Below are 27,419 nucleotides of genomic sequence, written 5' to 3'. Positions count from 1 at the left end.
CCAGTGGCTGTGCAGTGCACAGGGGCATCAGCCAATGGAGGAATCCCCTGGTGGCGTGTCTGGACTGGATCCCCTGTGAGGTTACACCACGTTGCCACTGCTACAGCAAACATTACACCCTGCCACAAAGTCTCACACATGTGTGGGATTTTACTGTGTTTGTGAACAAGAAGAGAGGCAGTGTAATCTGATGTCAACTGGCCACATCACCTGCATTTAACATGAAGTTCAAGCTATCTTTGTCATCAATGCAACATACTGCAAGTTCAAAAGGAAGTAAGCAAAAGAAAAAAAGAAACATCTTTGGCAAAGAAGTTTAACTTAATTTTTATTAAAATATTGAATAGACAACTTTCTCACCAAGTTCACAATAAAACGTTTAACCTCCTGAAAGAGACATGATAAACGTACAAATTAGTTTCCAAATCATTTTAAATATTTAAGACAACCGCCAAATGTCCAGCTCATGATAACCTACCCACAGTGAAGACTGATAAGAATGTGTGTGTGTATCTACAGATCAGTTTACTCAGAGCTGTGAAACCGATCTGCAGACTGTTGAAACATAACCACTGCTTTTGCTAAAATGTGCAAATTCAAATTCTTCCATCGTCACCCACACTCGCTGTCTGACCGGCATCAATTCTTCCAAAATGACCCAAAAAAATAAAGACAGTTAAAAGAAGTCAAAGACAACATCAAAAAAAAGAAGACAACAATTTCCCATATCTACTCCAATATCATTTAAGACAATGAAAAATCAACTACTACTGTGCAACTAAATGGACTACATCCAACGGCTTTTGTTTGTGATAACAAGAGGTGAATTGTGCGGGATCTCTGTCCAGGCTTCGTTTCCTCTTAAGGCAGGTAAGCTTTAAAGGTCCTCTTCATCAGGGCGAGCAGATAGAAGGGGTGTGCTTCACGTCACTGAACCCAAATCAAGAGAGACGCATCCGTCTTCCTCTTGAGCTTCCTTCAGTGTCCATTTATCGTCGTCTTAGGTAGGTGTGCGTGCATGTATTTAAAATGTTTATCACCGTGGAGCCTCTGCATACTTCTTAATACGTGCAGCGATAAGCAAGGCACCACCTCTTCATGTGTGCATCCCACTGCAATCCATCACCACTCACTCCCTTCCACAGTAAATCACACTTCTCTCCGCACTTCCCTCGCTCCTCTTTTCCTAACACATTTTATTGATTAGCAAAGGTTTATGTAATGATTGCATGTATATTTTTAGGTTTATAGTGTACGCAGAGAGAATTTGGACGTACTGAGCATTTGGACTATTTCGGATATTTCAAAGAGGAGGAGGAGGAGGGGCAGTGCTGTCTGAGCGTCTAGAAAACAGGCAGTCTGGTGGAGGTCAGAGTACAGGCATTGATATCCTCAGTGTGAGAGGCTCTGTGCAGGGACGGTTCTGAGGCACTGCGGTTTATCTTAGGGAGGGCATGCTGGAGAAGCTCAATGGAGGACAGGATCTGACAAAAAAAAAAAAATGCACAAGAGAAAAAAGGTTAAGAATACTTAAGTAAGCTTGAAGTACAGCTTGAAGTCTGCAATTGCCAAGACAATGGCTCACCTGCGGGAAGAGCGGCCTCTCATCCTTGGATTTCTTGATGCAGTCGGCCACCAACCTTTTCATGGCTTTGGGGCAGTTCTTGTAGAGCTTGCTGAGGTCAGGGGACAAATAGCCTCTCCCCACCATGAAGATAATCTGAGAGGAGGGAGTCACAGACAGACGGACGGCAGATGAGACTGAGGCAGTGTGTAGAACACTGATCACAAGTCAGTGCGACAGTAAGAGACGCTCTGTCAATCCTCATACGGGCGGTGGGTCGAAGGCATCTAAAGTACATCACCAGAGCTACTGTGAAGGCCTGAGTGCATGATGCTGCAGAGATAGCAGAAGATAGCAAAGACGATAGCAGTACACTATGTACTTGCCAGGTCAGCTGAGTGCAAAGTCATTCTACAGCAGGGCTGTGGGATATGACGATGCAAAAGCGGCTATCATTTCATGTAATGCTTTAGCTTTCATTTCATTGTGCTGCAGGTCACACCGTTTACAGCAATATTTTTTGTCATTTGGAAAACACTTTGCATTCTTCCTTGCATGAAGACAACACCAAAAAACATGGAGGAGATTAAAACGTGACACAGAACAGGGTAATTCCGAACAGCACACAAAATATGGAGCTCGTACCTAAAAAGGGGCTACTAGTGTCACAGTTTGGGTATAAAGGTCTGACACTAACCAGAAAACCATACTTTGCAAATGATGCCACACAACAGACTCTGCCTCCACTGATCTCTTTTAGGCCTTTTATGCAAGAATCATGTCAAAGAGTACGGTGAGAGTCTATGAATGCAGCCACAAAACTACAATCTAGTGCTCAAAACAAACCCCACATTCAGACGTTGCAAGAGTGAGAAATATGCCTCACTATATGCTCATTTTATATCGGCTGTTTATTCATTATTTAACATTAAACATGCTACATTGTATGCATTGCTATCTGGATATAAAGTTACCCATATCAGCATATGAGGTTTTGGTCATACAGTCTTATTCTAGGGCACATTTTGTACAGCAGCTTTAGCCACATTTGAATACAGCCACACTAAACTGAACAAGGAGCCAGACACGATCCAGACCAGGTCTTGTGGCCTGCGGGATGACGAAAAGAAAACCACACATATGCACACCAAGGCACCCCTTTTCTCACACACGAACAGGGTTGTGTTACAGGGTCTAAAATTAGGCCAGTGGCTCCAGGGTGCCCGCGCCTCATCCACGGTGGGCCTTAGGCCAGCACCACAACCCCCTTCAGACAGCGACCCAGTGTGTTTCCACCACCTTCTGGCCTGGGCTCGCAGCCTGACACCGGCACTCAGGCGAGGAGCTTAGACACACCAAATCCAACAATGTAGCAAAACAAGGTAGCAACCCTGAAGGTTTGCAAATGTATTTTGCTAAACAAAAACAAATACAGAGTGTGTGGATGACAACTGACTATAGCAACATCAGGGTTTTGTGTTATTTAGTATTTAAGGTCTCTTTACTTAGAAAATCTGTGTGATATATTTCACTCCACTCATAATGGCTGGTGAAAATAAAATACCTCCGAGCACAATTTGAATTGTATCAAAAAAGTGAAGTAAACGATTCTAGAGAACAATAGCTGATTGTTGAGTTTCTTTTCCAGGTTGTCAAATTCCAGTGCTTTAGGTTGGTGACGCACGGCATCAGCGGCCTCTGAATTGTTTTCAAGCTCAATCAGCACACACAGATATTTCACCAAAACTTTTTCCATTTTGTTCGGGACACTGAAATCCTTCAGGACACACGAAACGGCACCAGAAACTTTGTGCATCTAATGCCTCGATTCCCACAGGCACATCTCTATGATCTTCGCATATTTGTTCCGCCCTCCACACTGCTTCATACCCCACCCAGAGCGTTTCAGAGGCGGAGCGTTATGCCTGCAGGCCATTGTTGACATGCATGATTGTGTTTATTTTGTCATTTTTTCCCTTGATATTTGTGCTTTTACCACAAGTGAGTAGGGTATGTATTTTAAATGTTTCCTTTTGTGTTTATTATTATTTTCTAATCGTTAGGCTATAGATCTAGAGTCTGCACAGGGTGTTTTACTTTGACAATTAACTGGATGCTCCATTTTGTTCTTGTGTCTGCCTTCCCGCCTGACTCGATCTTCTCTGTGCAGCTTGCTGCTGCCTCTTTCTGAAACATGCTGTGGTGCACCTGATAAAACCACGAGCATCGTCTAGAATGATTGCTATCAGTTCCGGTGGCCACGTCGCAGCCTGAATGCGATACAGACGTGCGGGTCATTGTCACCGATTTGCACCGCTGTAACACTTAACTATTGTCACCTGCTGTACATTATGTATAAATGAAGAGTGTTTACCTGATCTCTGTTTGCCGTCTGGGAGTATGGGAGCTCTCCCGTCAGGAGTTCAAAGAGAACAATTCCATAGGAATAGACATCAGACTGGAAGCTGTAGGGGTTGTTATCCTGCATCCGGATAACCTCAGGAGCCTGTGGACAAAAAATAAAAACCACATGGATTAAATTTTCTTTATTTCACTTTAGTTGTCTTATTGCTTTAGTGAAATCAAAGCTGTGGTACTGACCATCCAGAGAATGGATCCAGAAGGCTGCTCCACCTGATGTGAGCCGCTCCATCTGGCCTTCACTGTAGCGAGACCAAAGTCCCCTATTTTGACCGTTAGCCCTTCATGCAAAAAGATGTCTATGCTGCGGTGAAGGAAACACAGATCCTGAGCAGTGTGAGGATTATAGTGCTGTTATCTTTCACACAAAGTGCACACACTGAAATTGCAGATAGAAAAGGATACTGTTGGACTTCATGTCACGATGGATGATGTTCTTCGCATGCAGATAGCTAAAAAAAAAGAAGAAAAAAAATTAGATGACGTCTTGGTTCTTTTTAATTTGGTTTGTCAGAAAAACTCGGTTCTTCTGGACTTACTCCATGCCCTGAGCTGTCTGCCTGGCAATGTCTATGAGCTGGATTATCTTGAAGTTAGTCTCCAGGACGTGAATATGTTTGTAGAGGCTGCTGCCCTCACACCACTGGGTCACAATGGCCAGGTTGTCCTTCGTCATGTAGCCCATGAACAACAGGATGTTGACATGTCGTGTTTTCCTGCGACCAGAGGCAAAGGGGAAGAGGAAATCACCCAAACAAAGATAAGATAAACGTTTCAAATTGTTGAATTCTTTGCAAATCATCTTCATTGCAACTGCCAAACAGCTGAAAACCCGAGCTGATAAAAAGCTCAAATAACACTGTATCTGCGTAATTTCTTACCTCAGTACTGCCACTTCATTTCTGAATGCCTGGAACTGCTCAGGTGTGGGATCAGTCACCTTTAAAATCTTCACTGCTACATCACCTACAACAAATAAACTCTGCTTAGTGACCCACTAAACTCACTGTAAGCTCAAATGCAAAAGCAGTCCCACGTGCACACTGATCTGATTTTTTCATCCATGATGTGCGTCAGGTAACTCTTTTCAAACTGCAGTGTGAAAATATGTGAAAATGCGCTAGTGGTTACACCTGAAAAGTGCCATGCCCCGTCCAAAATGCATTCCTACCATGCCATTTCCCTTTGTATACAGTTCCAAAGGAGCCCGAACCGATGCGGGAGTGCAGATAGACCTCACTGGCCTCGATCTCCCAGTAGTAACTAGAGTCCCGCTTGTCCCTCGGCCTCTGCATGAACAGAAATCAAAAAGGGTTTTCCAATACAACACGCTTAAAAGTGTATCTTTAATGAAAGTCGCGGTTGTCTTGTATAGTGGTCAAAATAGCAGCAGTCACTACTCTTCCTCCCCACAGTATTATCGACAAATAACCGCTAACAAAGTTCTGCTAAGTTCCTATAAATTCTTCACAATAAAAGTTAGTGTTATCTAGTTATTAAAAAAGCTACGATGCAGTAAAATCAGGAAATGTTAAAGTTTTCACCAGCAGTAAAAAGTGAGACAGGACTCCTGAAACAGCTGAAAGCAAACTGGATATACAGACTTTTGAAAACATCTTTCTCTCTGGTCTCCTGCGCAGACATGAGTTGAGAATCACAACACACGCTTTGAGGAGGATCGCCAGGGTTGGCCGTAGTCCTGAGACTAACAAATCCCACTTGGTGGCGGGTCAGGCACTTTGGCCACACTGCAGGGGTGGTTCATCTCAGGTGTGGCTCAGCACAACTCGACACACTTAGGATGGTAGTTGAATCGCAAATCATCACAGGATGGTTTGACTCTGCACAGTTAAATTTGTCAAGGAAAAGCTCCACGTGAGCATCTTCGCTACGCTCAGAATGTACCTGTGAAACTTGGTGCTCACTGGTGCTTTAAATCAGTGATCAATTAAGACATCGTTGTGCACTTTCTGCACAGTTCAAAAACTGCAAGGCCCGGCCATGTTTACGACCACAACCCTGACCGAGCTCACACATATGTACCCAAGCATGGAGCTCTCTAAAGCTCTGCCCTCCAGCAGCTTCTTCTCTGCTGCAGCTGCTGACTTGGTCCTTCTCTTTTGCTCCATTCTATATGATTTTATCATGTACAAGCAAAATGACTGATTTTGAAACATAAGCTTTTTATAGAAACAACAGTCAATGTTATGTGTTACTCCCACCATAACATACAAGACGTAGAACTTACAATTTTATTTTTCTCCTGAGTGTTGAAGGACGTGGCCCTCTCTCGCTGGGCAGGTGCAGGGGCTTTGGACTGGGACCAGCCTGTAGGACTCTGGCTGGGGGAACTCCCCGCTTCAGGAATACAGAGAAGCAAGCATTTCAGGATGGAAGACTTTGGCTGTGTCCAAAATCAATCACAACAGGGGACTATATTGTGTGTCAGATGGGAAAACTTACATTTTTAGGATGTCACTAAACGGCACACCAAAATTCTAACTTGACATTAAGCCGTCACTAAAGAAAGGCAAACTTAGACTACACTAAGTGATGAGTATTGAGCAATAGTGAGTTTATCCCAAATCTCCTCCCTCATGCTTCCCCTTGCGTAAGTGTCACCCTCTTAAATAAGAGCTATGATGGACAATTTTAAAATAAACAGGAAACGTCACATCTGATCATGTACAAATGAACAGAAGTTGGCCCATCGCATGAATATAAGTCTTGCATTACTGCTTAGCTTTTACATTTCATTTCTTGGGTAGACCTCAATATCAAATGATGTGATGAGCAATTTCCATTTTTGAAAGGAGAGTTTCAAATGAATGCACAATCAAAAGGGGGAGATTTGTTGCAAGTGTTGCAGGAGGAGGTGTGGTGACATGTCGCTGACAGAGAGCAGATCGAGGACTCACCCGAGTCATTATCACGCATTGCATCCTGGAGAGACAAGAAAACACAGAAAAATTATGTCAGCGTGTGCAAACAGTAAACCACATGCTGTGCCGTCACTCATGTTTTGACTTCAACACCAAGATGTGAATGCAGATAGCCTGTTTGCAATGCATGACATTCAGACCGCACACAGACACTCTGCTTTCTGACCTTCTCTGGACTCTCTGATGAGGCCTCAACATAAGACTGGGAGAAGTGCACAATACCTACTTTCCTCTTCAGCCAGAATCTATGGCACCAGGAGCTGGGGAAGGTATTCAGGCAGTCTAGCTACTCCCCAGCAGGTTACAATACAACAAGCCAGTGAGGAAAAGGGGGGGAGGGGGGGGGAGGGACACAGTAAAGAAAAGTGAGGAAGGATGGATGATAAGAGTGATGTGCAGGTTTCTACCTGGACACAGTGAAATGAAAATACTCTACAAAGCATGCAAAACTAGTGGGCTGATTATGCAAGAATAGTGACAGTGAAAAGCAGGAACTGAACAGGAGGAAGTCAAGTGTCTCACACTTTAAAAACACTGAAATAAGAGAAAAATAAAACAGGCTCAACCCTGTCCAGGTGGATTACTTAACACAGAGGTAGATTAAGAGGTAGATAAAAAGCAAGGCGAAGATAGTTTGGATGCCTGAGGTGTACGTAGGAGGGCAAGATCACTCTCAGGCAGGAGATATTTTAGGAGTGGCTTCAACCTACAAGAGTATTCAAGGGGCCCATATGGTGTGTAGTTACCTCAATCATGCTGCTGTCTACAGGCAGGGTGGTGCTAACCATGTGGACGTTGGGCGTGGAAGTGGAGCGCTGCCTCTGGGAGAGGCCGCCCCCTGTGGGTGTGTAGGGCGTGGTGTAGTTGAAGGCGTGAGGGGTGGAATATCGATGGGCCGAGCTGAGAAGGTGCAAAAGGATCAAATATTAAGTAAGGCGGACCAGCTAATGTTTGACACACGACTGACATTTGACAGATAATTCAGTGACTTCTTTAAAAATTAACCGTCATGGGTGTGGCGGTGGTCGGTGCCTTCTGGTTTCATTTCTGTCATTTTCTCTCACTTTCTCATTCAAGCACGGTTTAATTATGTTGTGCGCTCAACAAACTGCTGCGACACATCCAAAATCAATGACAAGCAAGAAAGCACAACTGAAAAATGGCACTGTGAGGAAGTAGTTATTGGTTAATTTTGTTGTGGGCTTCCTCTTATCCCTTTTTTGGCAAACTTGACACTGTAGAGGTATTTTGCCCTTCGTGTTTGCCAAGATCAGTTCTGGCTCAGATAGAGAGTACAAAGCTCACCAGCCAAATATGATAATCTGCAAACAATCCAAATGTTGGTCTGACTTGAGATGTTTGCTTTAAAAAGCACAAAAATCTAAATTTTATTATGTTAAAATATCCCAAAACATTAACAAGAACATAGTTATAAATAAAACGTTCAGCTTTGAATGTAGTCAAAGTTCTTGGTATACCTCCTGTCACTGGATATAACTGTACTGTACAGTACTTTAGCTGCTGGTTCAAATGGGGACAGTTGAACTCCAGCTGTGTGACGTATATAAACAGAGATCATATTAAATCACACTTATGACCGTTGAATACACCCCTTGAAACTAATCCCCCTTTTGGCAACACAAACTTTGTTTCAAAAGAGTATTTTGAGATTGCTCTGCATGGAACAACTTAATACTTTGAGAGTGCTAATTTGGCAGCTCAGAGTGCTTTTTTAACCATTTTAAGCAGCCCTGAAACAACAGGCTCTTTTTACGCCTCTCGTTACATCAGCTCCTGGACTGGTAAGCCCCCATAAAGCTGAGGGCGTCATTAAAAAATAGGATTTACTTCAATTCAGATTAAAGTTCTTTACAGAAGAGAACACAGCTACACAAGTGTGTTAGAGTCAAATGTGACAAAAAACAGAAAATGACAGCATTTGGCTACAAAAACGTGCCAATGTATCTCCACCGCTATTTACAATATAATGATCAGAAACCTCAAATTTTATTCTTCAGTGACCCACGAAGACTTAAAAAAAACGTGTTTCTGCTTTTCCAGTGGTCACGTAGCACCCTGATTATGAGCTCTCCTTACAATACACAAACATAAACTAAACCAAATGATCCATGTAGAGACAGTGCAGTGGGTGACACCACTGAGTAGTTCATAGGAATCACTGGACAAAATCAGCTTTGAACGACACAACATGTGCATTCATGAATGCTGCCGTCAAAGACTCTACATGTGGAGTTTTAGACCTCGACTTGCACTATGGAGTCGTTTATTTATGAGGAGGTCTCCGTTTTCTTATTCTCGTGCACACAGGTGAGGACAAGTAATCTGTGCATGCAGAGTAGTCACATCTCAGTATGTGCAACATACAGTAAAGCATGTCTACATAATAAATGTGCGGGCTTATTTTTGGAGTTTTTGCGGCATTCAAGCTGAACGTTAAAGCCAAGTTTGTAGTCTTCCTGCCACTCAGTGGTTGTAACCATGATGACATCCGCCGACTGTGACATCACGTGCACGGCCCCTACTGAGCTCTTCAAGTTATGTGGTGAGAATTCCTGTTTTTTAAATTTGCAATTTCTTTATGGCAGAAAAAAGCAAAATATCTTAAATATCTTGTTTTTTTCCCCTTTATCCTGCAGCCCTAGTGAGGACGCACATGGGCCTGCACATGGGTGATGTGACACACCTTCCTGTCAATGATTTCACATTATTACATTGATTTACAGGTAGTGTGGTGACACGCCAGCAGGAACTGGAGATGTATAATCTTATATAGACTTTCATTTTTTTTTTTAATTGCTACAAGGGTGGGTGTCACTATGGCTGATGGCACAACAGTTAAATTGGATGTGTGGAAGTGATTTAAGTATGTTTTTTCTCTGAGTTTTCTTGAGAATATTTTGACGATTTTTGGGAGTGATTTCATTCTTCTTGTATCTGGTTGTAGCAAGAGAGCACTCGACATAGAAACAGTATTTGTCAATACCCAGCTACTGAAGATATATTATCCATCTTACACTAATAAAAAGACAAGGAGGATGGGTTAAGGATCATATCAAACATAAAAAACTAAACCTCACCTTGGAAACCGTGTTAAGGATTCCCTCATTCGCCGGGACGTCAGGGGGGGCAGGGACGGGGCACCACTATCACCAGGTGTTGGACACAATCTGAAGGTAGAGTGAGATCAAGAGTGAACCTCTCATAGTGTACAGTGAACGTCTGAGTGCTTAATCAAATAACGGCTTATCTCTTCGCTGACGGTGATATGGATCTTTTAATGATTAGCATCAGTCCTACAGCCTGCATTCAAATTTACACTAATACGCCTCTATTCTCAGTGTGAGTATGCAAAGCCATATACAATATGTGTGCTTAGACCTAATCAGAAGACCTGTTGTATCAGCAGAACTTGTGTCGCTTGTCTGCTTGAAGTACGGATCCTCATATTGGATTAGATAAAAAATTTTCATACAGATACCTGGTTTAAGACTGTAAGCATGTCTGTCAGTTGTGTAGCTACAATTAATTACTCTTGATGTATTGTTACAGAACGTGCCGACACGTTACTGACATGTGCTCTTATTTCGAGGTGAATACACTTACAGGAGTTGTCTGATATTGCTCCAGTCCACACACATCGTGGGCACTTTGGTGCTACAATGCTCGTGGAATTTGTAGCCGCATGTTTGGCAGCGGAAACCATTCAAAAGAAACTTCTGGCAAATATCACAGAACGCTAGTTTCAGGTATGTTTTCCGTACCTGAAAATGACAGAAGGAAAGTACATTTAATTTTTTTTTTTAAGCAGTGCCATTTTTTGTTTGAGTTCAAGGATATCGTAAATGCTTCAGTTACTCACAAAATTATGCGTCGTCAAGGGGACATGGTCTAAAACCTCCACCAGCAGCTCTTCCCCAATGAGGGAGGTGGAGTCGGTGTTCCAGTCCATCCGTAACTTTTTACTGTTACAAAATGGACAAAAGGTTTTACATGAAGGGATCTAAAAGCAAGTACAAATAACTGTAGCAGATAAGAATGTGAATTGTATGATCTCTGATCTTCTGAGTCCTGAGCTCACCTCCTCGGTCCTGGATGCAGCCTGAAGACAGCGCAGCACTGAGGCTGCAGCCCTCTCACCTTTAATGCTTTAATCAGGCAACTATACAGAGTCATACCTGGTCGCACGTTTACCTAAGGGACAAAGAAAAAAAAAAGTATTAGTTCCTTTTTTGCCAGCCAGGATGTAAGCAGCTTAATTTGCCTTTAGTTATCTGCTCACCACAGTGCGCTGCTGGTTTGGGAGGTAGACACGGATAGTGCTGCTCGTCTTGGAGTCGGGCATCTTGCTGTCGTCTGAGGAGCGACGCTGGCAGGTAAAACTCTGGACCATGGTCGGGGAAAGGCACGGGCCCTCGAACGAAGGGTCCTTCATTCCAAAGCCGTTGCTCAGGGTCTTCCATGCTCCCTGGAGGTGCTCCATTAGTATCGCCAAGTGCTCGCAATGGTCTGAAAAAAAGGAAAACACACACGTAAACACAAACAGTATTAGAAGTCCGAATGCTTAAAAGCTGACATCAACAACTGACTACTTAATCAATATTACATTAGTTCTCTTTGTAAGTAAGGATCTTCCTCTGGAAGGATGTTGGTGGTGTGCAGAGTCAAAGTGTAAAACACTTGTTTGCAAAATGAAATTGAATGTAAAATGTTTCTCAAATCTCTTTTAATAGAAAACTTCATATGAATGCAACAATAAACGGTCGTCAGATGTTAGCTGATGGCTTCTGAGATTGTGAAAGAAGTCCTTTTGATGGTATGTAGTAATGGTTTCATTTGATAGTCTCTACCCAAAATCTAGTTTCTGTGGGCGCTTTTATATCACTAAAAAAAAGCAGCTGTGGTTGGCTTGAATGCATGTCACTCAAAACTGATTTTAATGATTAAACATTTTCACAGCCAAGACAAACATTGCCAAATAACAATAGGTTTGGGTTACGCCGTCGAACACTCAGTTGGTGTAATCTCTAAACATAATCTTACCGAGTGCAACCACCAGCCCTCTTGGCGTGATCGGGGGCATTTAAGCGTCATGTCACTGTTTTAGTGGCAAGCCTTTCACAAGTGTGACAGGAAAAGTAAAGAGAACATGTACCATCTGACCTCTTTAAGAGGTGCTGCATGCTTATTAAACTCTGGGCTCAACCCTGCATTATATCAAACTACAGTAGTAGTTTTAATACCACATGCATTTTTGGCAACAATTGTCCTCTCCTTTTCATTTAAGAGGGGAGCACCAGAGCAATGCAGACAAAATAATCCACTCAGACCAGGAGAATCTCAGGCCATCACAGAGGTCAGCCGTGTTATTTACAGTATATGCTTTCAAGTCACCCTTTCTTCTGCACGGTCAGGCGACACATATAAACACAATAGCTTTTAAAGTACGTGAAGTATCACAATATTCACATGAAGGAATAAAGGGGAAAATACTGGTAAAATAAATAAAAACATGTGGGCTTCTCCAGGGGGAAAAAAAAAGAAAAGAACTTAGAGCCTGTACAAACACAAACACAGGAGTTTCAGTGATTCCTGGTCTTCATCTTCAGTGTGTATACTTTCACCCTGCAAAACACCCAATTATCTCTGGTCTGTCTTTCACAAAGACCTGTCAACGCTTAAGAGATGATTCACTGCAGTTAGTGGTTAGCTGTCACAGCAGACATACCAGTATGTCAATAGCAGGGGACAGAGAGGAAAGAAAATGAAGGAGAAAAAAAGCAAGGACTTGGGACGATTGTGGGTCTTCCAACTTTCTTCCCACCATGCTGCATGATAGTGTGTTCAAAACAAGTGCTGTGATCCATCCAGAAAAGAGTATCGACAAGAGGAATGCGAGGACCAGAATAATTGGACTTTACTCTCGTCTGCTTGCATCTGTTCTACATAAACAGGTCAGTCTACATAACACAAGTCAGCTTTAACGGACACACGGCAAGAGTTGCAGCCACATATGAGTTTCTGTGGCTCGACTGAAGTCTTCAGCTGTAGGTGAGAGCAATGTCAGCAGGTTAGCATATTTTGAGAGAGCTGGACACTCACAAACTGGCTTTTTAACGCCTTCAAATTCAGTCCAATTTACTAGTAAACTAAGCCTACAACCGAAATGCGTGCACGGTTTGCACAACTACAGTAGCTATTAGTAGCTACGTGTGTTTTTATAAGGCCTGGCAGATCCAGTTATTGCTGTGAAATTGCCCGTAGGCCCTCACAGGCGAACTGTATCGCCAAACTTCACTCCACAGCTCCGTAATCGCCCTCCATTCAAATCTCACCCAGTCCTAATGCATGCCTCGGTCATGTGCCTTGAGGAGAAGCAAGTTTAACAGTTGTAGTTAGCATTTCCGAAACATAATTCAAAAAGAGCAGCGATGCTAAGAGCCAGTAGCCTGTGTGTGCTTACCAAGAGAAGTTAGAAAAGTTGTGCTCCGCCATAACTTCAGGAAAAAGTGGCGTCGGTGACATCATCATATTTGCAACGCATTCAAAGAAAAGGGGGAAAAAAAGAAAAAGGAAAAAAAAGTCGAAGTTGGCAAAGAAGCTGAGATTATATGAAACAAACTTGCATCCGTTAAATGTGGCAATAATGTAAGACGTGAAGGTCACAGGCGGGTTTCTTTTACGAGCCACTTAAAACAACAGAGGAAAAACTTTTATCTCCCGGCCGCGGTGAGAAGCGAAAAATCCGTCGGAACCTCAAAGTGACACGACGGAGGGATACTCTTAAAGTCCCGTGAAGCACTTTCAAATTAAAACTCCCGTCGCTTTTCCTCGCCTGCGCTTCGCCTTCCAGTCAATATTTACGTCGTTGAGGAGAAGAAGGTGAAAAGGTTTTGAGTTGGGAGTCGTGCGTCCGTCTGACGCCAGTGATTGAAACAGGACCTTGCAGTCATAACAAGAGTTGCAAGCATCACTCACACTGCGCAGCTACCGCACAAATGTAAGCCCTCCCACTTCAGTGAAACCGTTGTTTTTGTTTAGAAAATATCAACTTTTTATTTATTTATTTATTTTAAATATTGGGTTCTTTATAAATGAGCATAATCTACATATATACTATTTTTAAACTTTTATTTTGCAGGTCACGTCGCTGTTGAGCTCAACCTGGCAAGGGTTAATTCAAATTCTCATAGACTCATGCGTATGAAACATTAATAGTTTATACTTTAAATGCGTTTAAATATTAGTTGCTGTCGTATCTTTTGAAAAGCAAAAAAAAAAAAAAAAAAAATTTAAAAGAAAAATCGTCCCACTAACAGTTTGGAGTAAAGGAGTAATCCATTACTAACTCCCAGTGCGCCATCATCTGGAGATTTGAGGACAGTGCAACACAGCCTTGGAAATTATTTTCTAGCTTTCCTGATATTCATATTACATTTTGCACAAACAGACAATAAACAACACAACTTCTGTGGGCTACAGTCATAAAAAAAAAGGTTGCACCTGCAGTCAAAGGTGAAGATTGGTTTAATGACAGAAATGCATTTGAAATGATTTCAAACACCAAAACAGGTTTAAACATAAGCTTTAATTAGGCCAAGTTAGGCCCTTTTTCTACTCCCTGAAACAGTACAACTGTGAGACCATACCCTCCACACTCACCATGTGTTCAACATCTCCGTGGCATCCCGGTCTGGGTCCCCTGAGGCACCCTAATCACAGTTAGGTCCTTTCAGCGAGCTGAAGTTGACACCATCTGAGAATAAAACAGCCTCGTCAACATCAGCGCGTCTTGTTCAGCAGACATTGCTTCAATAAAGCAGCAGCAGCAGTTTGAGCTAGAAAACCCAAATCACAAACCCATCTCATATTCCAGTTTTAGCCGTTTTATTATCATTCCACCATCTAACTTTACAATTTAGTCTATTTTTTTTAAGAACATTTTCTAACAGATAATCCATCTAACAAATGACAACAGAACAGAAATGCCAAATCCTGTTCCTGGGAAGATGAGGGCAGGGCTTTGTCATTGTGGAGGGTTTTAAGGTACTCCACCCCACACGCTACTGTACCACTGTATTTCAGTCAACGTGCGATAATATGCCGATACATATCCTAATCATTTTAAAATTACGCACCACAGGCTGTGATATTTTCCTCTGTTTTGTATTAAAGGTTGTGCTCTGCAGAATAAACAGCAAAGGAGATAAGAATTGCTATCCGAGAGCTTTCCAGGCAAAGCCACCTTAAGACTGAGATGAATGCATCTTTCCCACTTATTGATCTTGACTGAGCACTCAGGCCAGTTAGCTGAGATGCTTGCAGCTCCCATGGATTGTTGTCTCTATCAGTTCTCTTGTATTCATAATATGGTGCAGTCCGGACTCGTTAGACAAGGAGGTTCTGCTTCAGAGTCATGATGTGTTTGTGAAATTATCGGTCTTAAACACATTCAAATTCATTTTGATCATAGGTTGTTAAAGCCTATTTAAACTCTCATTCTGATTCCAGAGTCTTTGTTGAAATTGTCATTTCAAGTGCAAACATTGATTCATCATTTTAGTGATTTTGACTTATATTGAAAACATTTTGAAGGCGCTTGATTTCTCAGAGTCAAAGAAAATCCTGACGTATGGACGTGCCACTGTTTCTCACAGACTATAAATTGCATTTTTACTTTACTTACCTACATATTTACACCAACATTTTCATCTGCGTGGTTAGTTTTTAACCAGTAACAGTGGTAGCGTTTACTGAGAACCAGACATCTCTACACAATCTATTGCACTGATTATTGTACACAAAGCATTTGAGTCATGTAGGCACTGTGGGCACTGCCATTGATTTAATCAAAAGCGTAGATGTGTCAGAGAAGTTGAAGCTGAGAGGGGTTAAAGAAGAGGTTAGATAAGATAATATATGCTTTATTGATCCCACAGGGATTGAAATTTGGATTTTACAGCAGCAAAAGAATAGAATAAGTAGAGGTAAGTAAAGAAACCTAAAAAATAAATTGTAATAAGTATATGAAATACAATAAAAGATGGATAGATAGATAGATAGATAGACAGACAGACAGACAGACAGACAGACAGACGGATACTTTATTGATCCAGAGGGAAATTTAGACATCCAGTAGCTTATACGACACATACAAAACACAAATACAAACATAAAATAAAAAGAAAATGAGAACAAGAATTTAAGAGTATGAACAGAACATAAGGATGAGAAACACAAACAGCAATGAAGTGATAGTCTAGTCACCAGAACTACTTACTGTCATGCCACAGTATGTGCAGACTGAGGTAGTTTAACTGTACAGGGGGTTCAACAGTGCGTGTATTGTCGATTAAAGTGATTAAAGTTAAAAAGAAATAGATAGATAGATAGATAGATAGATAGATAGATAGATAATCAGAAAAGAAAGAAAGCAATTGTGCGTGCACTGCATATAGATATGAACAGAAGGGCAATTATCAAAATCAGAATAGATTAAACACAAACTATGAAAGAGCCATTAAATTCATCAACAGATTACAGGAAAGAGCAGTTTACAAACAGTACCCACCACTATTGTTGTATAATTGAACTAATAGTGCAAAATCGTGTCAGGCAAATTGACTATTGTTATTATCATTATTATCCATATTATTATTATTAGTATGATTTGGGCTTTAGTAGCTGAAGTAGTACCATTTCTAGTATGAGCCTAAGCACATTGCTATGAGTAGGACCTGTATTCTCTGTATTATTTGTGATTTTAAGACGTTTTAATGTTAAAAATGAGGTAGGTAAAATGGGGCCAGTCGATTTATGGAAAAGGGACCGTTCCGTGTCCACGATTGGCTGATTAATAGAGGCGGTGTCCAGAGCTTCTCGTGTTTGATTGGCTGCTTCCAGACTATGTAGCCAATGAGCGTGCAGATTTTTTACTGGATCCTGTGAATGACAATTCAGGAACTCCTGCTCACACCGCATGTAGCGCAAAGAAGGAGGCGTAAACACTGACATAGCTAGGTAGCCAGCAAGGTAAGCAACAAAACAGCACTACAATCCACGTAATCGGTAGAATTTATGTATCTGTGAACTTTAAAATGTGACATGTTGACACTGATTATAGCGGAAAATTTGATGTTTGCTTTGTTTCCTTTTGTAAAAACGCGCTGGTTCGGCCTGCTCGTACTAACGGGTTCACAGTCCGGCCTGCTACCGTTATCTAGCTCGTCACAACGACTTTGCCGTGTGCGCCCTGCGCGGGAAATTCTGTTTTTATCGTATATTCGCTTCAATACACGTCGGAAACCATCTACGGTAACCCTTTATCGCAATAAGTGTTAGCTCGATACTTTCTTACTGGCGAAAGGAGATCGGTCGTCGACTGAACCGTGCTTCTTGGTCGTGATCGTGAGGTGGTCTTGCTAGCATGTGCTAGCCAGCAGCACCAGTGTCTCGCGAGTGCGCAGTGATTTCAACGTGACTAGGCCAACGTTATCGTAGCTTCAACCTTTGGCATTTGATTCTGTTTTTGCAAGCGCAGAAACCCGCTGAAACACGTAGCTCAGGCCCCTTTCTTGAAAATATGTCGCATTTGGGTGCTTGTAAAACCAGTCGAGTCATCTCAATATCTAGTAGACATCGGATTTGTTATATTAGCAGATCACAATAACACGATGGGATGTGACTGCCCTCTGCAATTAGCTTCAGCTAGCATACAACCAACAGCATGCTTTCATGGCCGTTTCTGTAGTAGCGAGTGGCGTGTAGCATTAAACTAGCACAAGTTATCGAAAAATGACCTAAACTCAGCTGTCTGTGCTCTGATGGAAATGAGCTGAAAGCTAACGTTACCGGACAAACGATATATTTAATAAGTATTTGGCTCGTGTAGCACTTATGTAACCCAGGCTATAATTTGAGGCCAGGTGGCATTTTCTTTACCGTTATAAGAACAAGGAGCAACACGTTAGCCTTTTCAAATCTTACACATAGGTCATTTTGACTACCTGGTTTTTGCGAGATCACTGCGTCGTCTTTATAGGTATCAATCAGGAGGAGCTTGATTACTCATTAACTCACATTCTTCTTGACTTGATGTCTTTAGCACCGTCAGCAATCAGAAGTTTGGCCTCACAACATGTTCCCATTGACGAAATCGTGTAAGTTAGCTTAGTAGGTAGCTGTAGTGTGGTGGCCAATTATAATAGACTGCAGCTAAAAAAAAGTGTACCCCCCCTCCTTGATCGTAGATTAGATCCCCCCCACTAGTCATGCTGAACTGACTCCTGCAGTACTGGTGTGTGAGTTGTGTAGTATTTGACTCTTACGAATGGTTAAAACATGTAAACTGAAACATGATTATCTAAAATGGTACACAGTAGATATTTTTATACCACAACATTTTTATTGTTTTTGATTGTCAATGATCAGGCAATTTTTGATAACATAACTCAAGACACCTTGTGTACACTAGCTGCACCACAAATCAGCTGTTCATTTACTGTTTTGCACCAGTGTGAAGGGCTAAATCAATGAAAATGTCACATTTATTGATCACAGGGCTTTAATACAGCATATTACAAAATGTCTAAGTCTAAACAGATTCCGGTACAAGATTAATGTGCCATCTTGATGCTTTTATGTTTTAACATTGTACTAAGAAGCTTTCTGCACCTAATTTGTGCCAGAATTTAGAAAATGAACCTTAAAAAGCTTTCCATATCTTCTCAATATCTGCCTGTGACATGTATGATTATACTGTTCAGGTGCATAATTAGGTTACACAAAATTAGATGTTTTTGCCACCAAACTAAGTTGAAAATCAAGATGGCACATGGCAAAATAATCCAATCCCAATCCACTGTTGGAAAATAATTCCCTCCCTTTGTGTGTTTGGTATGAAAGCCCGGTAAGATTAAATGCAAAAAAAAAACAAGCTAAATGCAACCAGTGTAGGCGGTGGGTGTGAGTTCCTAAGTGTATTTATAGAATTTTATTTTGAAATTACTTGTTTACTAATGTGTGTCATGTTTTTATTTAGATAATGGAGTGTGGCGGCAACAGCGAGTGCTTTGGATGTGGCCGCTCGGGGCACTGGATCAAGAACTGCCCCAGTGCCAGCGGTTCACGTGGACGTGGCAACAGGGGCCGAGGAAGAGGCAAGGGTACTATATATTATTCAGGCCACACCCAGTATCAGATAGTTCTCACAATAACCTGGGTTACATATTCTTTTGTTGTCTTTGTAATTTATGGCAGTAAATGAAAAGTCTGAGAAGCAGTTTGAAGTAATCCCTTTTGGGTTGTGGGAAATTGTGATGAGCTTTTTTTTTATTATTATTTTTACATTTTATAGACTAAACGATAGATCAAAATTAATTGATAACAAAAGTAATCATTAGTTGCAGCCGTAGTGTCTGCACACAATTCCACATGGAACACATTAATTTGAGGAGAAGCACGTGGGGAGGGCCTTTCTTCTAAAAATTGCAGCTTTCTTTTTATTTTTGCATACTGATCTGTCTGTGTCATTACAGAGCTGTTCTGTTATCGGTGTGGAGACCAAGGACACATGGCCAGGGACTGTGACCAAACTGAGGATGGTGCGCAAGGCAATTTTATTTATATTTATTTCAATTCTAGTTAGTTTTTGTGAAGTGGTATTTATTACCATTAACACTTTGATTTCCATGCTGACTGCTATTTGTATTCCTTCATTTAACAGTAGTATTTTGTTTGCTCTGTTCAGCGTGCTACAACTGCCACAGGAGTGGTCACATTTCCCGGGACTGCAAGGAGCCCAAAAAGGAGAGGGAGCATCTGTGCTACACTTGTGGCAAAGCCGGCCACATGGCCCGTGACTGTGATCACGCCAACGAGCAGAAGTGCTACTCGTGCGGTGGGTTTGGCCACATCCAGAAACTTTGCGATAAGGTGAAATGTTACAGGTGAGTCTTGACGAATGGTCCAGTTGGTAAACAATGACCCTTATTGTATTTAGCTTGAAGGCCACTGTGGCTGTTTTTTTTTTTTTTCTTTCTTCATCAATAACCTTTTCTGTCACTTAAGAAACTGACAACATCTTTGTCCCCTAGGTGTGGCGAGATCGGTCACGTTGCTGTGCAATGCAGTAAAAACAACGAGACTAACTGCTACAACTGTGGAAAGCCAGGCCACCTGGCAAAAGAATGCACCATTGAAGCCAGCGCATAATCAGTGAACCTCTGTTGCCCCTCCTTTTTTCAGATTGATGGTTGGTTGTATTATTTTCTCTGAATCCTCTTCACTGGCCAGCGTTTGGCTAACAGAGGCTAGTCCCAGGCCAGTGAGCCTCTTGACATGTTATACAATGAAAGGGGTGAAAAAAAATATCTTTCTGCATTCAATACAAAAAGTTTTAGTTTGGTAGCGGTGTTTATGTATAATGCTTTGTTAAAGAGCCCCCCTTTCCAAGCCACTGGTGATCAGAGATGAATAAATGGGACGTAACATACGGGAATCTATAGGACCTCTGAGCTTGTGGAAAGAGAGCCTCAGTAAAATGAGATAGAAGAAGGGAGTAAATGGAAACCGAACTTCCATGTATGGTTATTTTGGTTTGTTTTAGTGGGATATGAGTTGTCCAAGAGAGTGAGACATGGAAACAGGTCATAACATGATGCATTTCAGCCCTGCAAGCAGCTAAGCGGGCAATAACAACCTACATGTTATATTGCTAAGATATAAAAAATTTTGGAGGTATAAAAGAAACACGTTCTTTTATAGAAATCTGTTTACAATTTAAATATCACTTGGTAGTCCAAGGTAGACTTTTCCTTTTAAAATGGCTTTGGAATTTTTTTTTTGTTACCTTGGCAAAATTTAACATCATGAACAGTTGTCAGAACAGCAGAATTAGGAGTTATTTGGGAATGAAAAAATGTTTTCACAGAAATCAAAATGTTATTTTTGTACAATATCACTTAGTAGACTACTGTATAAATACCATTTGCTTGTACTCAGTTTTTAAGTCGGAAGGAAAGTGCAACTGAAGTCCTAGAAAATAGAAATGTAATTTTAAACTATCAATAAAGCTGGAGGAGCACGGGGAGGACTTCTTTTGTCTGATTTCAGTTGATGTGTTTTGATGCTTGTTCTTTTTGGGAGGGCCTTTTCTTTTACAGCAGTGACGCACAGTTAATCCAAATGTAATCGTAAGTGTAATATGCAATATTTTTTGATAAAGGTAAAATGTAACAAACAGGATTATAATGTAGTGCTGCAGAGATGCCCTGGCCTACAAATATTGTTCCTCAGACTGTTATGCTTTATTTATTTTTGGCATTATTGCCCTTTTTTTGCAAATTATTTTTTGACCCTATCCTGCAGACTGCCCGATCCAGTATACACCTGTAGGTTAACAGTATACTGTGTTTGCTCTTAAAACATTGGTCTGTTTTTCCTTTTGTTGCTTTGGATCCCTACGATTCAACCACATGTGTTGCCATTATATTTGTGCAACCAGCAAGTTTAAAAAAGGGCACTTGCATTGTAAGGTTAGTTAAGTCTTGGAAGGGGATTCTGCTGCCTTTTAAAGGCATTCTCAGTCAAGGGGCTATCCTTTGCCCTAAGCCAAGCGTTGATCCTTGGGTATTTAGCTCCTTTTCACACACACACATTGTTAACCCAGGTTTTTACTAGAATTTTGTGTCTATTCTGTCTACTTAAGCCCCACGTTGAGTGGATTCTCGGGGGATAACCCTGTTTCAGAGCAGGCCAGCAAACCTTTGGCTAAAGTTGGGGTTAGCCCACTTTCCTTAGCCTGGGTCTAATAAGGTCCCTGGGCTAAGGACAGTGTGAAAAGCCCTCAGTGTGTTTGGTCTGCAAACATTTAGCTCTTTTGTGAATACGCCTCAGAAAGTCATCTTTATTATCATATCCCTACCATTCAATCACATGTGTGCACCCACTCTTTGTTTAAAAAAAAAAAAAAAAGGGTGTTGGTTAAAAACTGGGACTGGGATTCTTCCTCCTGTGAGAGAAGGAGCCAGATTTCCTTTCCTTGCAGCAGATTTAACCACCCTGAAGCACATCCAGGACACGAGGGCAGACCGCTGCGTGTCACACCAGTGGCTGAACCGAACCGGTTTTGCGTCCTGAAGGTAAAATGGAGAAGGTACGTCGGGATCCATGTTGTGCGCCATGCTGCAAATAAACCTCCAACCATGAAACATGTATACACACAAATACAGCGGTGATCACACACAGCGCAGATGAGCGTGAAGGAGATGGTGATGTGGACGCTTTTGTGTGTGCACGCCGCGCTGATCCACGGAGGAGCTTTTGCGCACAAGAGGCTCGGTAAGCTCCACCTCGGTGTCTAAAATGGCAGCGGGGGTTGCTGCGGCGGTGCAGATGCGGCTCTCCGGCTCCTTCCGGCTGAGCTGCAGCAGGAGACCCTCCTACTCCTCATATGTCGTCATCGGGTCTCGCCCAGTCAAATCATACGCGAGAAAACATCTGAGGAAAAAACAAGCCGATCATCAGGCAGCGCGGCCGGAGCGAGCCGGCTTCAGGCTTCCTGCGGGCTCCATTTGCTTTCTCTTCTTTCTTTCTTTTTTTTTTTTGTTACCATAAATAAGATGAGGGGACTCCTGTCGTTTTACCGGAGCCTGCACACCCTGAGTAACCGTCAAGCCAGACGAAAAGCTGGGATTGTCGGTTCTCGGTGCGGGTTTTGCGGAACTCATTCTAATAGCAAGGTACGGTTGGAGCTGTTGCTGCGCCCTGCGCTCAGGCGAGCGCTGTGTGTTTGTTGACGAGGCGATACTTTATACTGAACTGTGTCCGGGGGGGTTTTTAGTTATAATGTGTCAGATCGACGTTGCATACATACAGTGTTGCATGCAACTTTCTCAGATGTGGAGGAGGAAACAACAGCAGGGGGGAGCTGGCATCAGGGAGAACAGCAGCAGATGTAGCTTATACTGTATTTAACCCCTCATGAGATAAACAATAGCTGAGACACTGTGTTCCTGGTTTGCTCTCTGAGCCCCAGCAACAGAAGAAAACACCAGAAAACAAGCGCCAGAGGATCTTATACTAGCTGTTGTGATAACGTGATGTTAATGCAGCCAAACACCCCAATGTACAGCTGCTGTGTCACCACAGATTTCCCACCATGGCTTCTCTATGGCTGCCCTGTATGTTGCAGAAAATAATAAAGGGCCCATGTGATGATGTCATAATGTAGAGTCTGCCCTCTCAATGTGTGGAAACAATATTATAACAGACATGACACATTCAAAAAGTACATTTATCAGCCACATTAAAGCCCCTTTAGGTATTTACTGAATCACCATTTCACCCCAATTCTGATCATTTTTAAAAAAGTATCACCCAGCCTCCATTTTCTTCTTCTTGTGTTGCTTGTTTTCCACATTTTCTCTGATGTCTTGCCGTCAGTTTGACTGATGAACCTGCATCTGTTCCCACAGCCACAGCCACGCTTCGGGCTGTTGTTCGACATCGATGGCGTGCTCGTCCGGGGGAGGATGCCGATCCCTGCTGCAAAAAAGTCGTTTGAGAAGCTGGTCGACTCTCAGGGACAGTTTTTGGTGCCGGTTGTTTTTGTCACAAATGCAGGGAATTGCCTCCGGCAGACAAAGGCAGACCAGCTGTCTCACATCCTGGGAGTGCCTGTGAGTTATCAAAGAAATAGTTAAAGAGGCTTTATGAATGTGTAATTTAGTTCCTTTTTTTGGATGGTGTCCCTTCTCACTTGTGTTATTAACCCCTCCTAACACTTGATCTATTTCCAGATTACACAGGATCAAGTCATCATGTCCCACAGTCCCCTGAGGATGTTTAAGAAGTTTCATGACAAGTGTGTGCTGGTGTCAGGACAGGGACCGGTCCTGGAAATTGCTAAAAAGTATCCTTGAGTTTTGCTTTGTTGTGTTTTCTGTTTGTGACCTATTTAAACCACATGCTGCTTTTCATTTGTCCTTAACACTGTGTCTTTAGTGTGGGCTTTAAAAATGTTGTCAGTATTGACATGCTGAGGGAATCATTCCCGTTGCTGGACATGGTGGATCACAACCGGAGACCTAAACTGCCGGTGAGATATTGAAATCTGGTGCAGAAATTCGTTGCTTAAAAAAGCATCAAACTGTTTTTAAGTTAAACACAACAGCACGTGTTTAGTGTCTCTTCTTTTATTTCAGTCCAATCCTGTTGGCAACCTTCCGAAGGTAGAAGGTAAGAGCATTCACCTCTGGTTTCATCTCAAAGGTTCTTCAGTTGTGCGTTGAGTTATTGACATCAACAAGATTTTGTGTCAATCTTTGAACTCCACATACAGCTGTGATTCTGTTCGGGGAGCCGATTCGATGGGAGACCAACCTGCAGCTGATAGTTGACGTCTTGCTGACCAACGGTAACCTCGGCAGCGTTCACAACACCCAAAGTAATCCTCACCTCCCCCTGCTGGCCTGCAACATGGACCTCATGTGGATGGCCGAGGCACATTCTCCACGGTAATCTTTAAAAATCAGCGCTGTCACAGAAGATTTAAAAGAAGGATTTCATTTTTTAACAATAGCAGCTAAAGCACAGTGTCCTCTGTCTTCCACTGTTTGTCTCAGGTTTGGCCATGGGACATTTCTTGTGTGCCTCGAGAACATCTATAAGAAGATAACCGGTAAAGACCTGAAGTACGACGCTCTCATGGGGAAACCCAGCGAGCTGACCTACCACTTTGCAGAGTACCTCATCAGAAGCCAGGCCATGCAGAGGCAATGGAAACTTCCCGTCACTTCCCTTTATGCGATAGGGTAAGACACCAAGGTTGTTGTCCGTATTGCAAATGTAGTTAAAGTGGCAACAGGCAACTTTCTCACCTTTCAGTCTTCCAAGTGGTGTTATTGTTTCCGCCGCTGCTGCAAAGACGACTAGATCGTTTCCGTTTTTTTCTCAGAGCCGCAAATAACAACAACACGGGACAAAACGTGTTTTTTCAGTCATTAAGTCTATAATAGAGACGTGAAAGCAGACAGAAATGCCAGGCTGCCAACCTGACTGGATCACCAGTTAGCCTTCCTTTTCTGATGTCCGACAGAACTGCATAGTGAAAGCGAGGTTTATCACTCGTATTTGCCAGTTAATGGAAAGTGTGTTGGCTCACATTTGAATTAAGGTTTGCAATTTTATCCAACTGAATACTAATCTGGTGAGAAACATCATGTGAAAATACAGAACTCCTCCCTCTCAGTTACCCGCAAGCGTGTTAGTGAACATGTCACACATTCCCTCCAGAGCTTGCATGTTTCACTTCAACTTTTTTATCACGAGTGTTGCTGCTGTCGTGCTAGTACAGCTGCTCTGCGTTTGTGTGTCAGCACTATGTGATTGCTTTAATTGCTCCTTGAACACAGCAGAAAATGAACACTTCCATGCACATACAAGTACCAGTTTTGTGCGTACTCTGAGCGATCTCTTCCCCCTCTGCACTCTCAGAGACAACCTTATGACGGACATCTACGGCGCCAATCTGTACAACCGCTACCTGGAGGAGAGAGTTGCCAGGAAGAACCCCAAAGCCATTGCTAAGATGGTGGCCGCCACAGGGTCCACCACCGCCGTACCCCAGGAGGAGGAGATCGACAATTTGCTGGAGAGCGAGCTGGCGCTGCCCTCTGCCACTTCCTGTAAGTCTGTCCTAGTCTGCACTGGGGTGTATAACCCCAACGCAGAGGTGCCGTCTGACGCAAACCACTGCATCAAAGAGACTGTGTTCCACGGGCACAGGGACTTCAGATTCGACCCCGGGCTGGTGGAGCCGGGCTTCATTGTGCACGATGTGGCCGATGCTGTCGACCTCATCTTTGAGCAGGAGAAGTTTGTGCCTCAGTAGAGTTTTGAGCCAACAGGTTTTGTGCGGGTGCTTGTAGAGGGAAGGAGGGAGTGGAAGCATTAAACTGTGTATACCACTTAATGCATAAACCTGTAGGAGCCTAACACTGTGGACATTGTTTAACCACCTGACAGGGCATTGACGACACATGGGTCACGTTTTAAACTTTCAACATTCAGACAAACTTTAGAGAAAATGAATCATGTAACTGTTACTGTCAACCGCTCTTTTTATATTGTTTTTGTGATAGTCTTAAATTACCTGTTTTTCATTAAGGAAAAGTGTCGAACAGCCTTATTTGACCTTATTACTAAGTATTTTTTTAGATGATAGTAATGTTTTAGATAATTACAAATCCTGAAATCATCCTATATTTATTACAGAAATTGAGAAGTGTTTTTAAGAAGCATCAGATAACATTTGACCTTTATTCTTGAGGTGACTTTTATTATTGCATTTGTAGTCATTTGTTTACCCGTTTATCCTGGAAAATCTATGCATGAATATAAGAGTAATACTTGTACTGTAAAAAAGAAAAGAAAACAACTGTTTGATGTGCAATATTGTCCTCTAATAGTACTGTCTGTCTGTCTGCATTTTGTCTAGTTGTGAGAGCCTTGACCAGTATTTGCACAGATCAGAAACTTTCATCTTTGTTAAATGTTACCATACCTTCCTGCCATAACCTGTTTATTATGATGTAGAAACTCATTTTTATGCTTTAAGATTTTAACTCTGGAGGCAAAGCTAACGAGACATTTATTTAGATACAAGTACAATGCCAATCGAACGCTTTTACGGCGCAATATTTGATCATTTGTAGCCATTTACTCATTGTAAATACTGTAACTTAAGGAAATATAAGAAATAGTTGGACATGCTTTGCAAAGTTTTGTTTTTTCCATCAAAAATGAGCGACAGCTTATTATAATTAAAGGTGCACTATGGTTTTGGGGAAGAAATCTTTATGAGAGGACAAAAAAAGATCTTCATTGACTGATTTCTTTTTTTTTTACGCCCTAAACAAACTGAATAAACAAACTGACCCAATTTTGTACTGTTTTACTTTGTTTATCTGTGGCGGACCCTGCCACCTTTCTAGCTTCAAACAGTGTTCTGGGACCTCATTTTCTTACAAGAACAGATTGTTTATTCAATTAAGGAAAAAATAGATATTTCTGAGGTTGTATTAGTACCTCATTAATAATGTAAATACTCAAATTCTGAGTTTCTTCTCCTAAACGACACATTGCCCCTTTAAGCATCTGTAACAGACAACAGAGTGCAGATTTGTCTTTATGTTACTCATCAGCTGTAAGACAAATATGTCACAAGCATAGACTGATGAGTATCTAGGCATTTTCAATTCGGTCATTTTCAATGCAATCAGCAGCCAAAATAGTTCTCAGAACTCAAGTGTTCTAATGTAAGTGTATTAGCACATTATTTTAACATTATTTCTTGCTACAATATAGCACGTTATGACATGCAGTGTACAGCAAACCACACTTTTCAATTAGATTTTTCTTCATCATTTTATCTGGTGCATTCCACGCCTGAATGAGTAACAATTCCCTGAATA

At 41.9% G+C, this 27,419-nt stretch overlaps 3 protein-coding genes across 11 annotated transcripts; 2 read left to right on the top strand and 1 right to left on the bottom strand.

The window, feature by feature from the left end:
• Positions 1-315: 315 nt before the first annotated feature.
• On the bottom strand, positions 316-18,096 carry raf1a (Raf-1 proto-oncogene, serine/threonine kinase a). Of its 4 annotated transcripts, none has more exons than XM_073470853.1 (18): positions 18,025-18,096; positions 14,608-14,701; positions 11,228-11,454; positions 11,027-11,139; positions 10,808-10,910; positions 10,552-10,709; positions 10,026-10,115; positions 7,674-7,827; positions 6,904-6,928; positions 6,234-6,343; positions 5,157-5,274; positions 4,867-4,951; positions 4,525-4,701; positions 4,391-4,437; positions 4,166-4,284; positions 3,939-4,070; positions 1,586-1,720; positions 316-1,484 (listed from the first exon to the last, which is right to left on the bottom strand). In XM_073470853.1, exons 3-18 carry the CDS (start codon positions 11,426-11,428, stop codon positions 1,344-1,346), a joined length of 1,908 nt encoding a protein of 635 aa, XP_073326954.1. In that variant the 5' UTR covers positions 11,429-11,454; positions 14,608-14,701; positions 18,025-18,096; the 3' UTR covers positions 316-1,343. The 4 variants fall into 4 exon arrangements, with proteins under 4 accessions (XP_073326954.1, XP_073326955.1, XP_073326953.1 ...); XM_073470854.1 differs by lacking the exon at positions 18,025-18,096 and adding an exon at positions 17,952-17,966; XM_073470852.1 differs by lacking the exons at positions 14,608-14,701; positions 18,025-18,096 and adding an exon at positions 13,409-13,908.
• cnbpa (CCHC-type zinc finger, nucleic acid binding protein a) lies at positions 12,756-21,037 on the top strand. 6 transcript variants are annotated; one of them, XM_073470860.1, is made up of 5 exons: positions 12,756-12,899; positions 18,986-19,103; positions 19,482-19,547; positions 19,694-19,892; positions 20,040-21,037. In XM_073470860.1, the coding sequence occupies exons 1-5, from the start codon at positions 12,771-12,773 to the stop codon at positions 20,155-20,157; spliced, it is 630 nt and encodes a 209-aa protein (XP_073326961.1). In that variant the 5' UTR covers positions 12,756-12,770; the 3' UTR covers positions 20,158-21,037. The 6 variants fall into 6 exon arrangements, with proteins under 6 accessions (XP_073326961.1, XP_073326959.1, XP_073326960.1 ...); XM_073470858.1 differs by having other exon boundaries at positions 19,482-19,556; XM_073470859.1 differs by having other exon boundaries at positions 18,986-19,109.
• Positions 21,038-22,448: 1,411 nt separating this feature from the next.
• LOC141000399 (haloacid dehalogenase-like hydrolase domain-containing 5) lies at positions 22,449-26,887 on the top strand. Its single transcript, XM_073471124.1, has 8 exons — positions 22,449-22,685; positions 23,421-23,624; positions 23,745-23,857; positions 23,950-24,043; positions 24,150-24,183; positions 24,287-24,461; positions 24,570-24,758; positions 25,441-26,887. The coding sequence occupies exons 1-8, from the start codon at positions 22,566-22,568 to the stop codon at positions 25,835-25,837; spliced, it is 1,326 nt and encodes a 441-aa protein (XP_073327225.1). The 5' UTR covers positions 22,449-22,565; the 3' UTR covers positions 25,838-26,887.
• Positions 26,888-27,419: the final 532 nt, after the last annotated feature.

Source organism: Pagrus major, chromosome 7 (assembly GCF_040436345.1).
Source record: "Pagrus major chromosome 7, Pma_NU_1.0".
NCBI classification, from domain to species: Eukaryota; Metazoa; Chordata; class Actinopteri; order Spariformes; family Sparidae; genus Pagrus; species Pagrus major.
The sequence above is the reverse complement of the archived record's forward strand: the minus strand, read 5'-3'. Positions and strand labels throughout refer to the sequence as shown.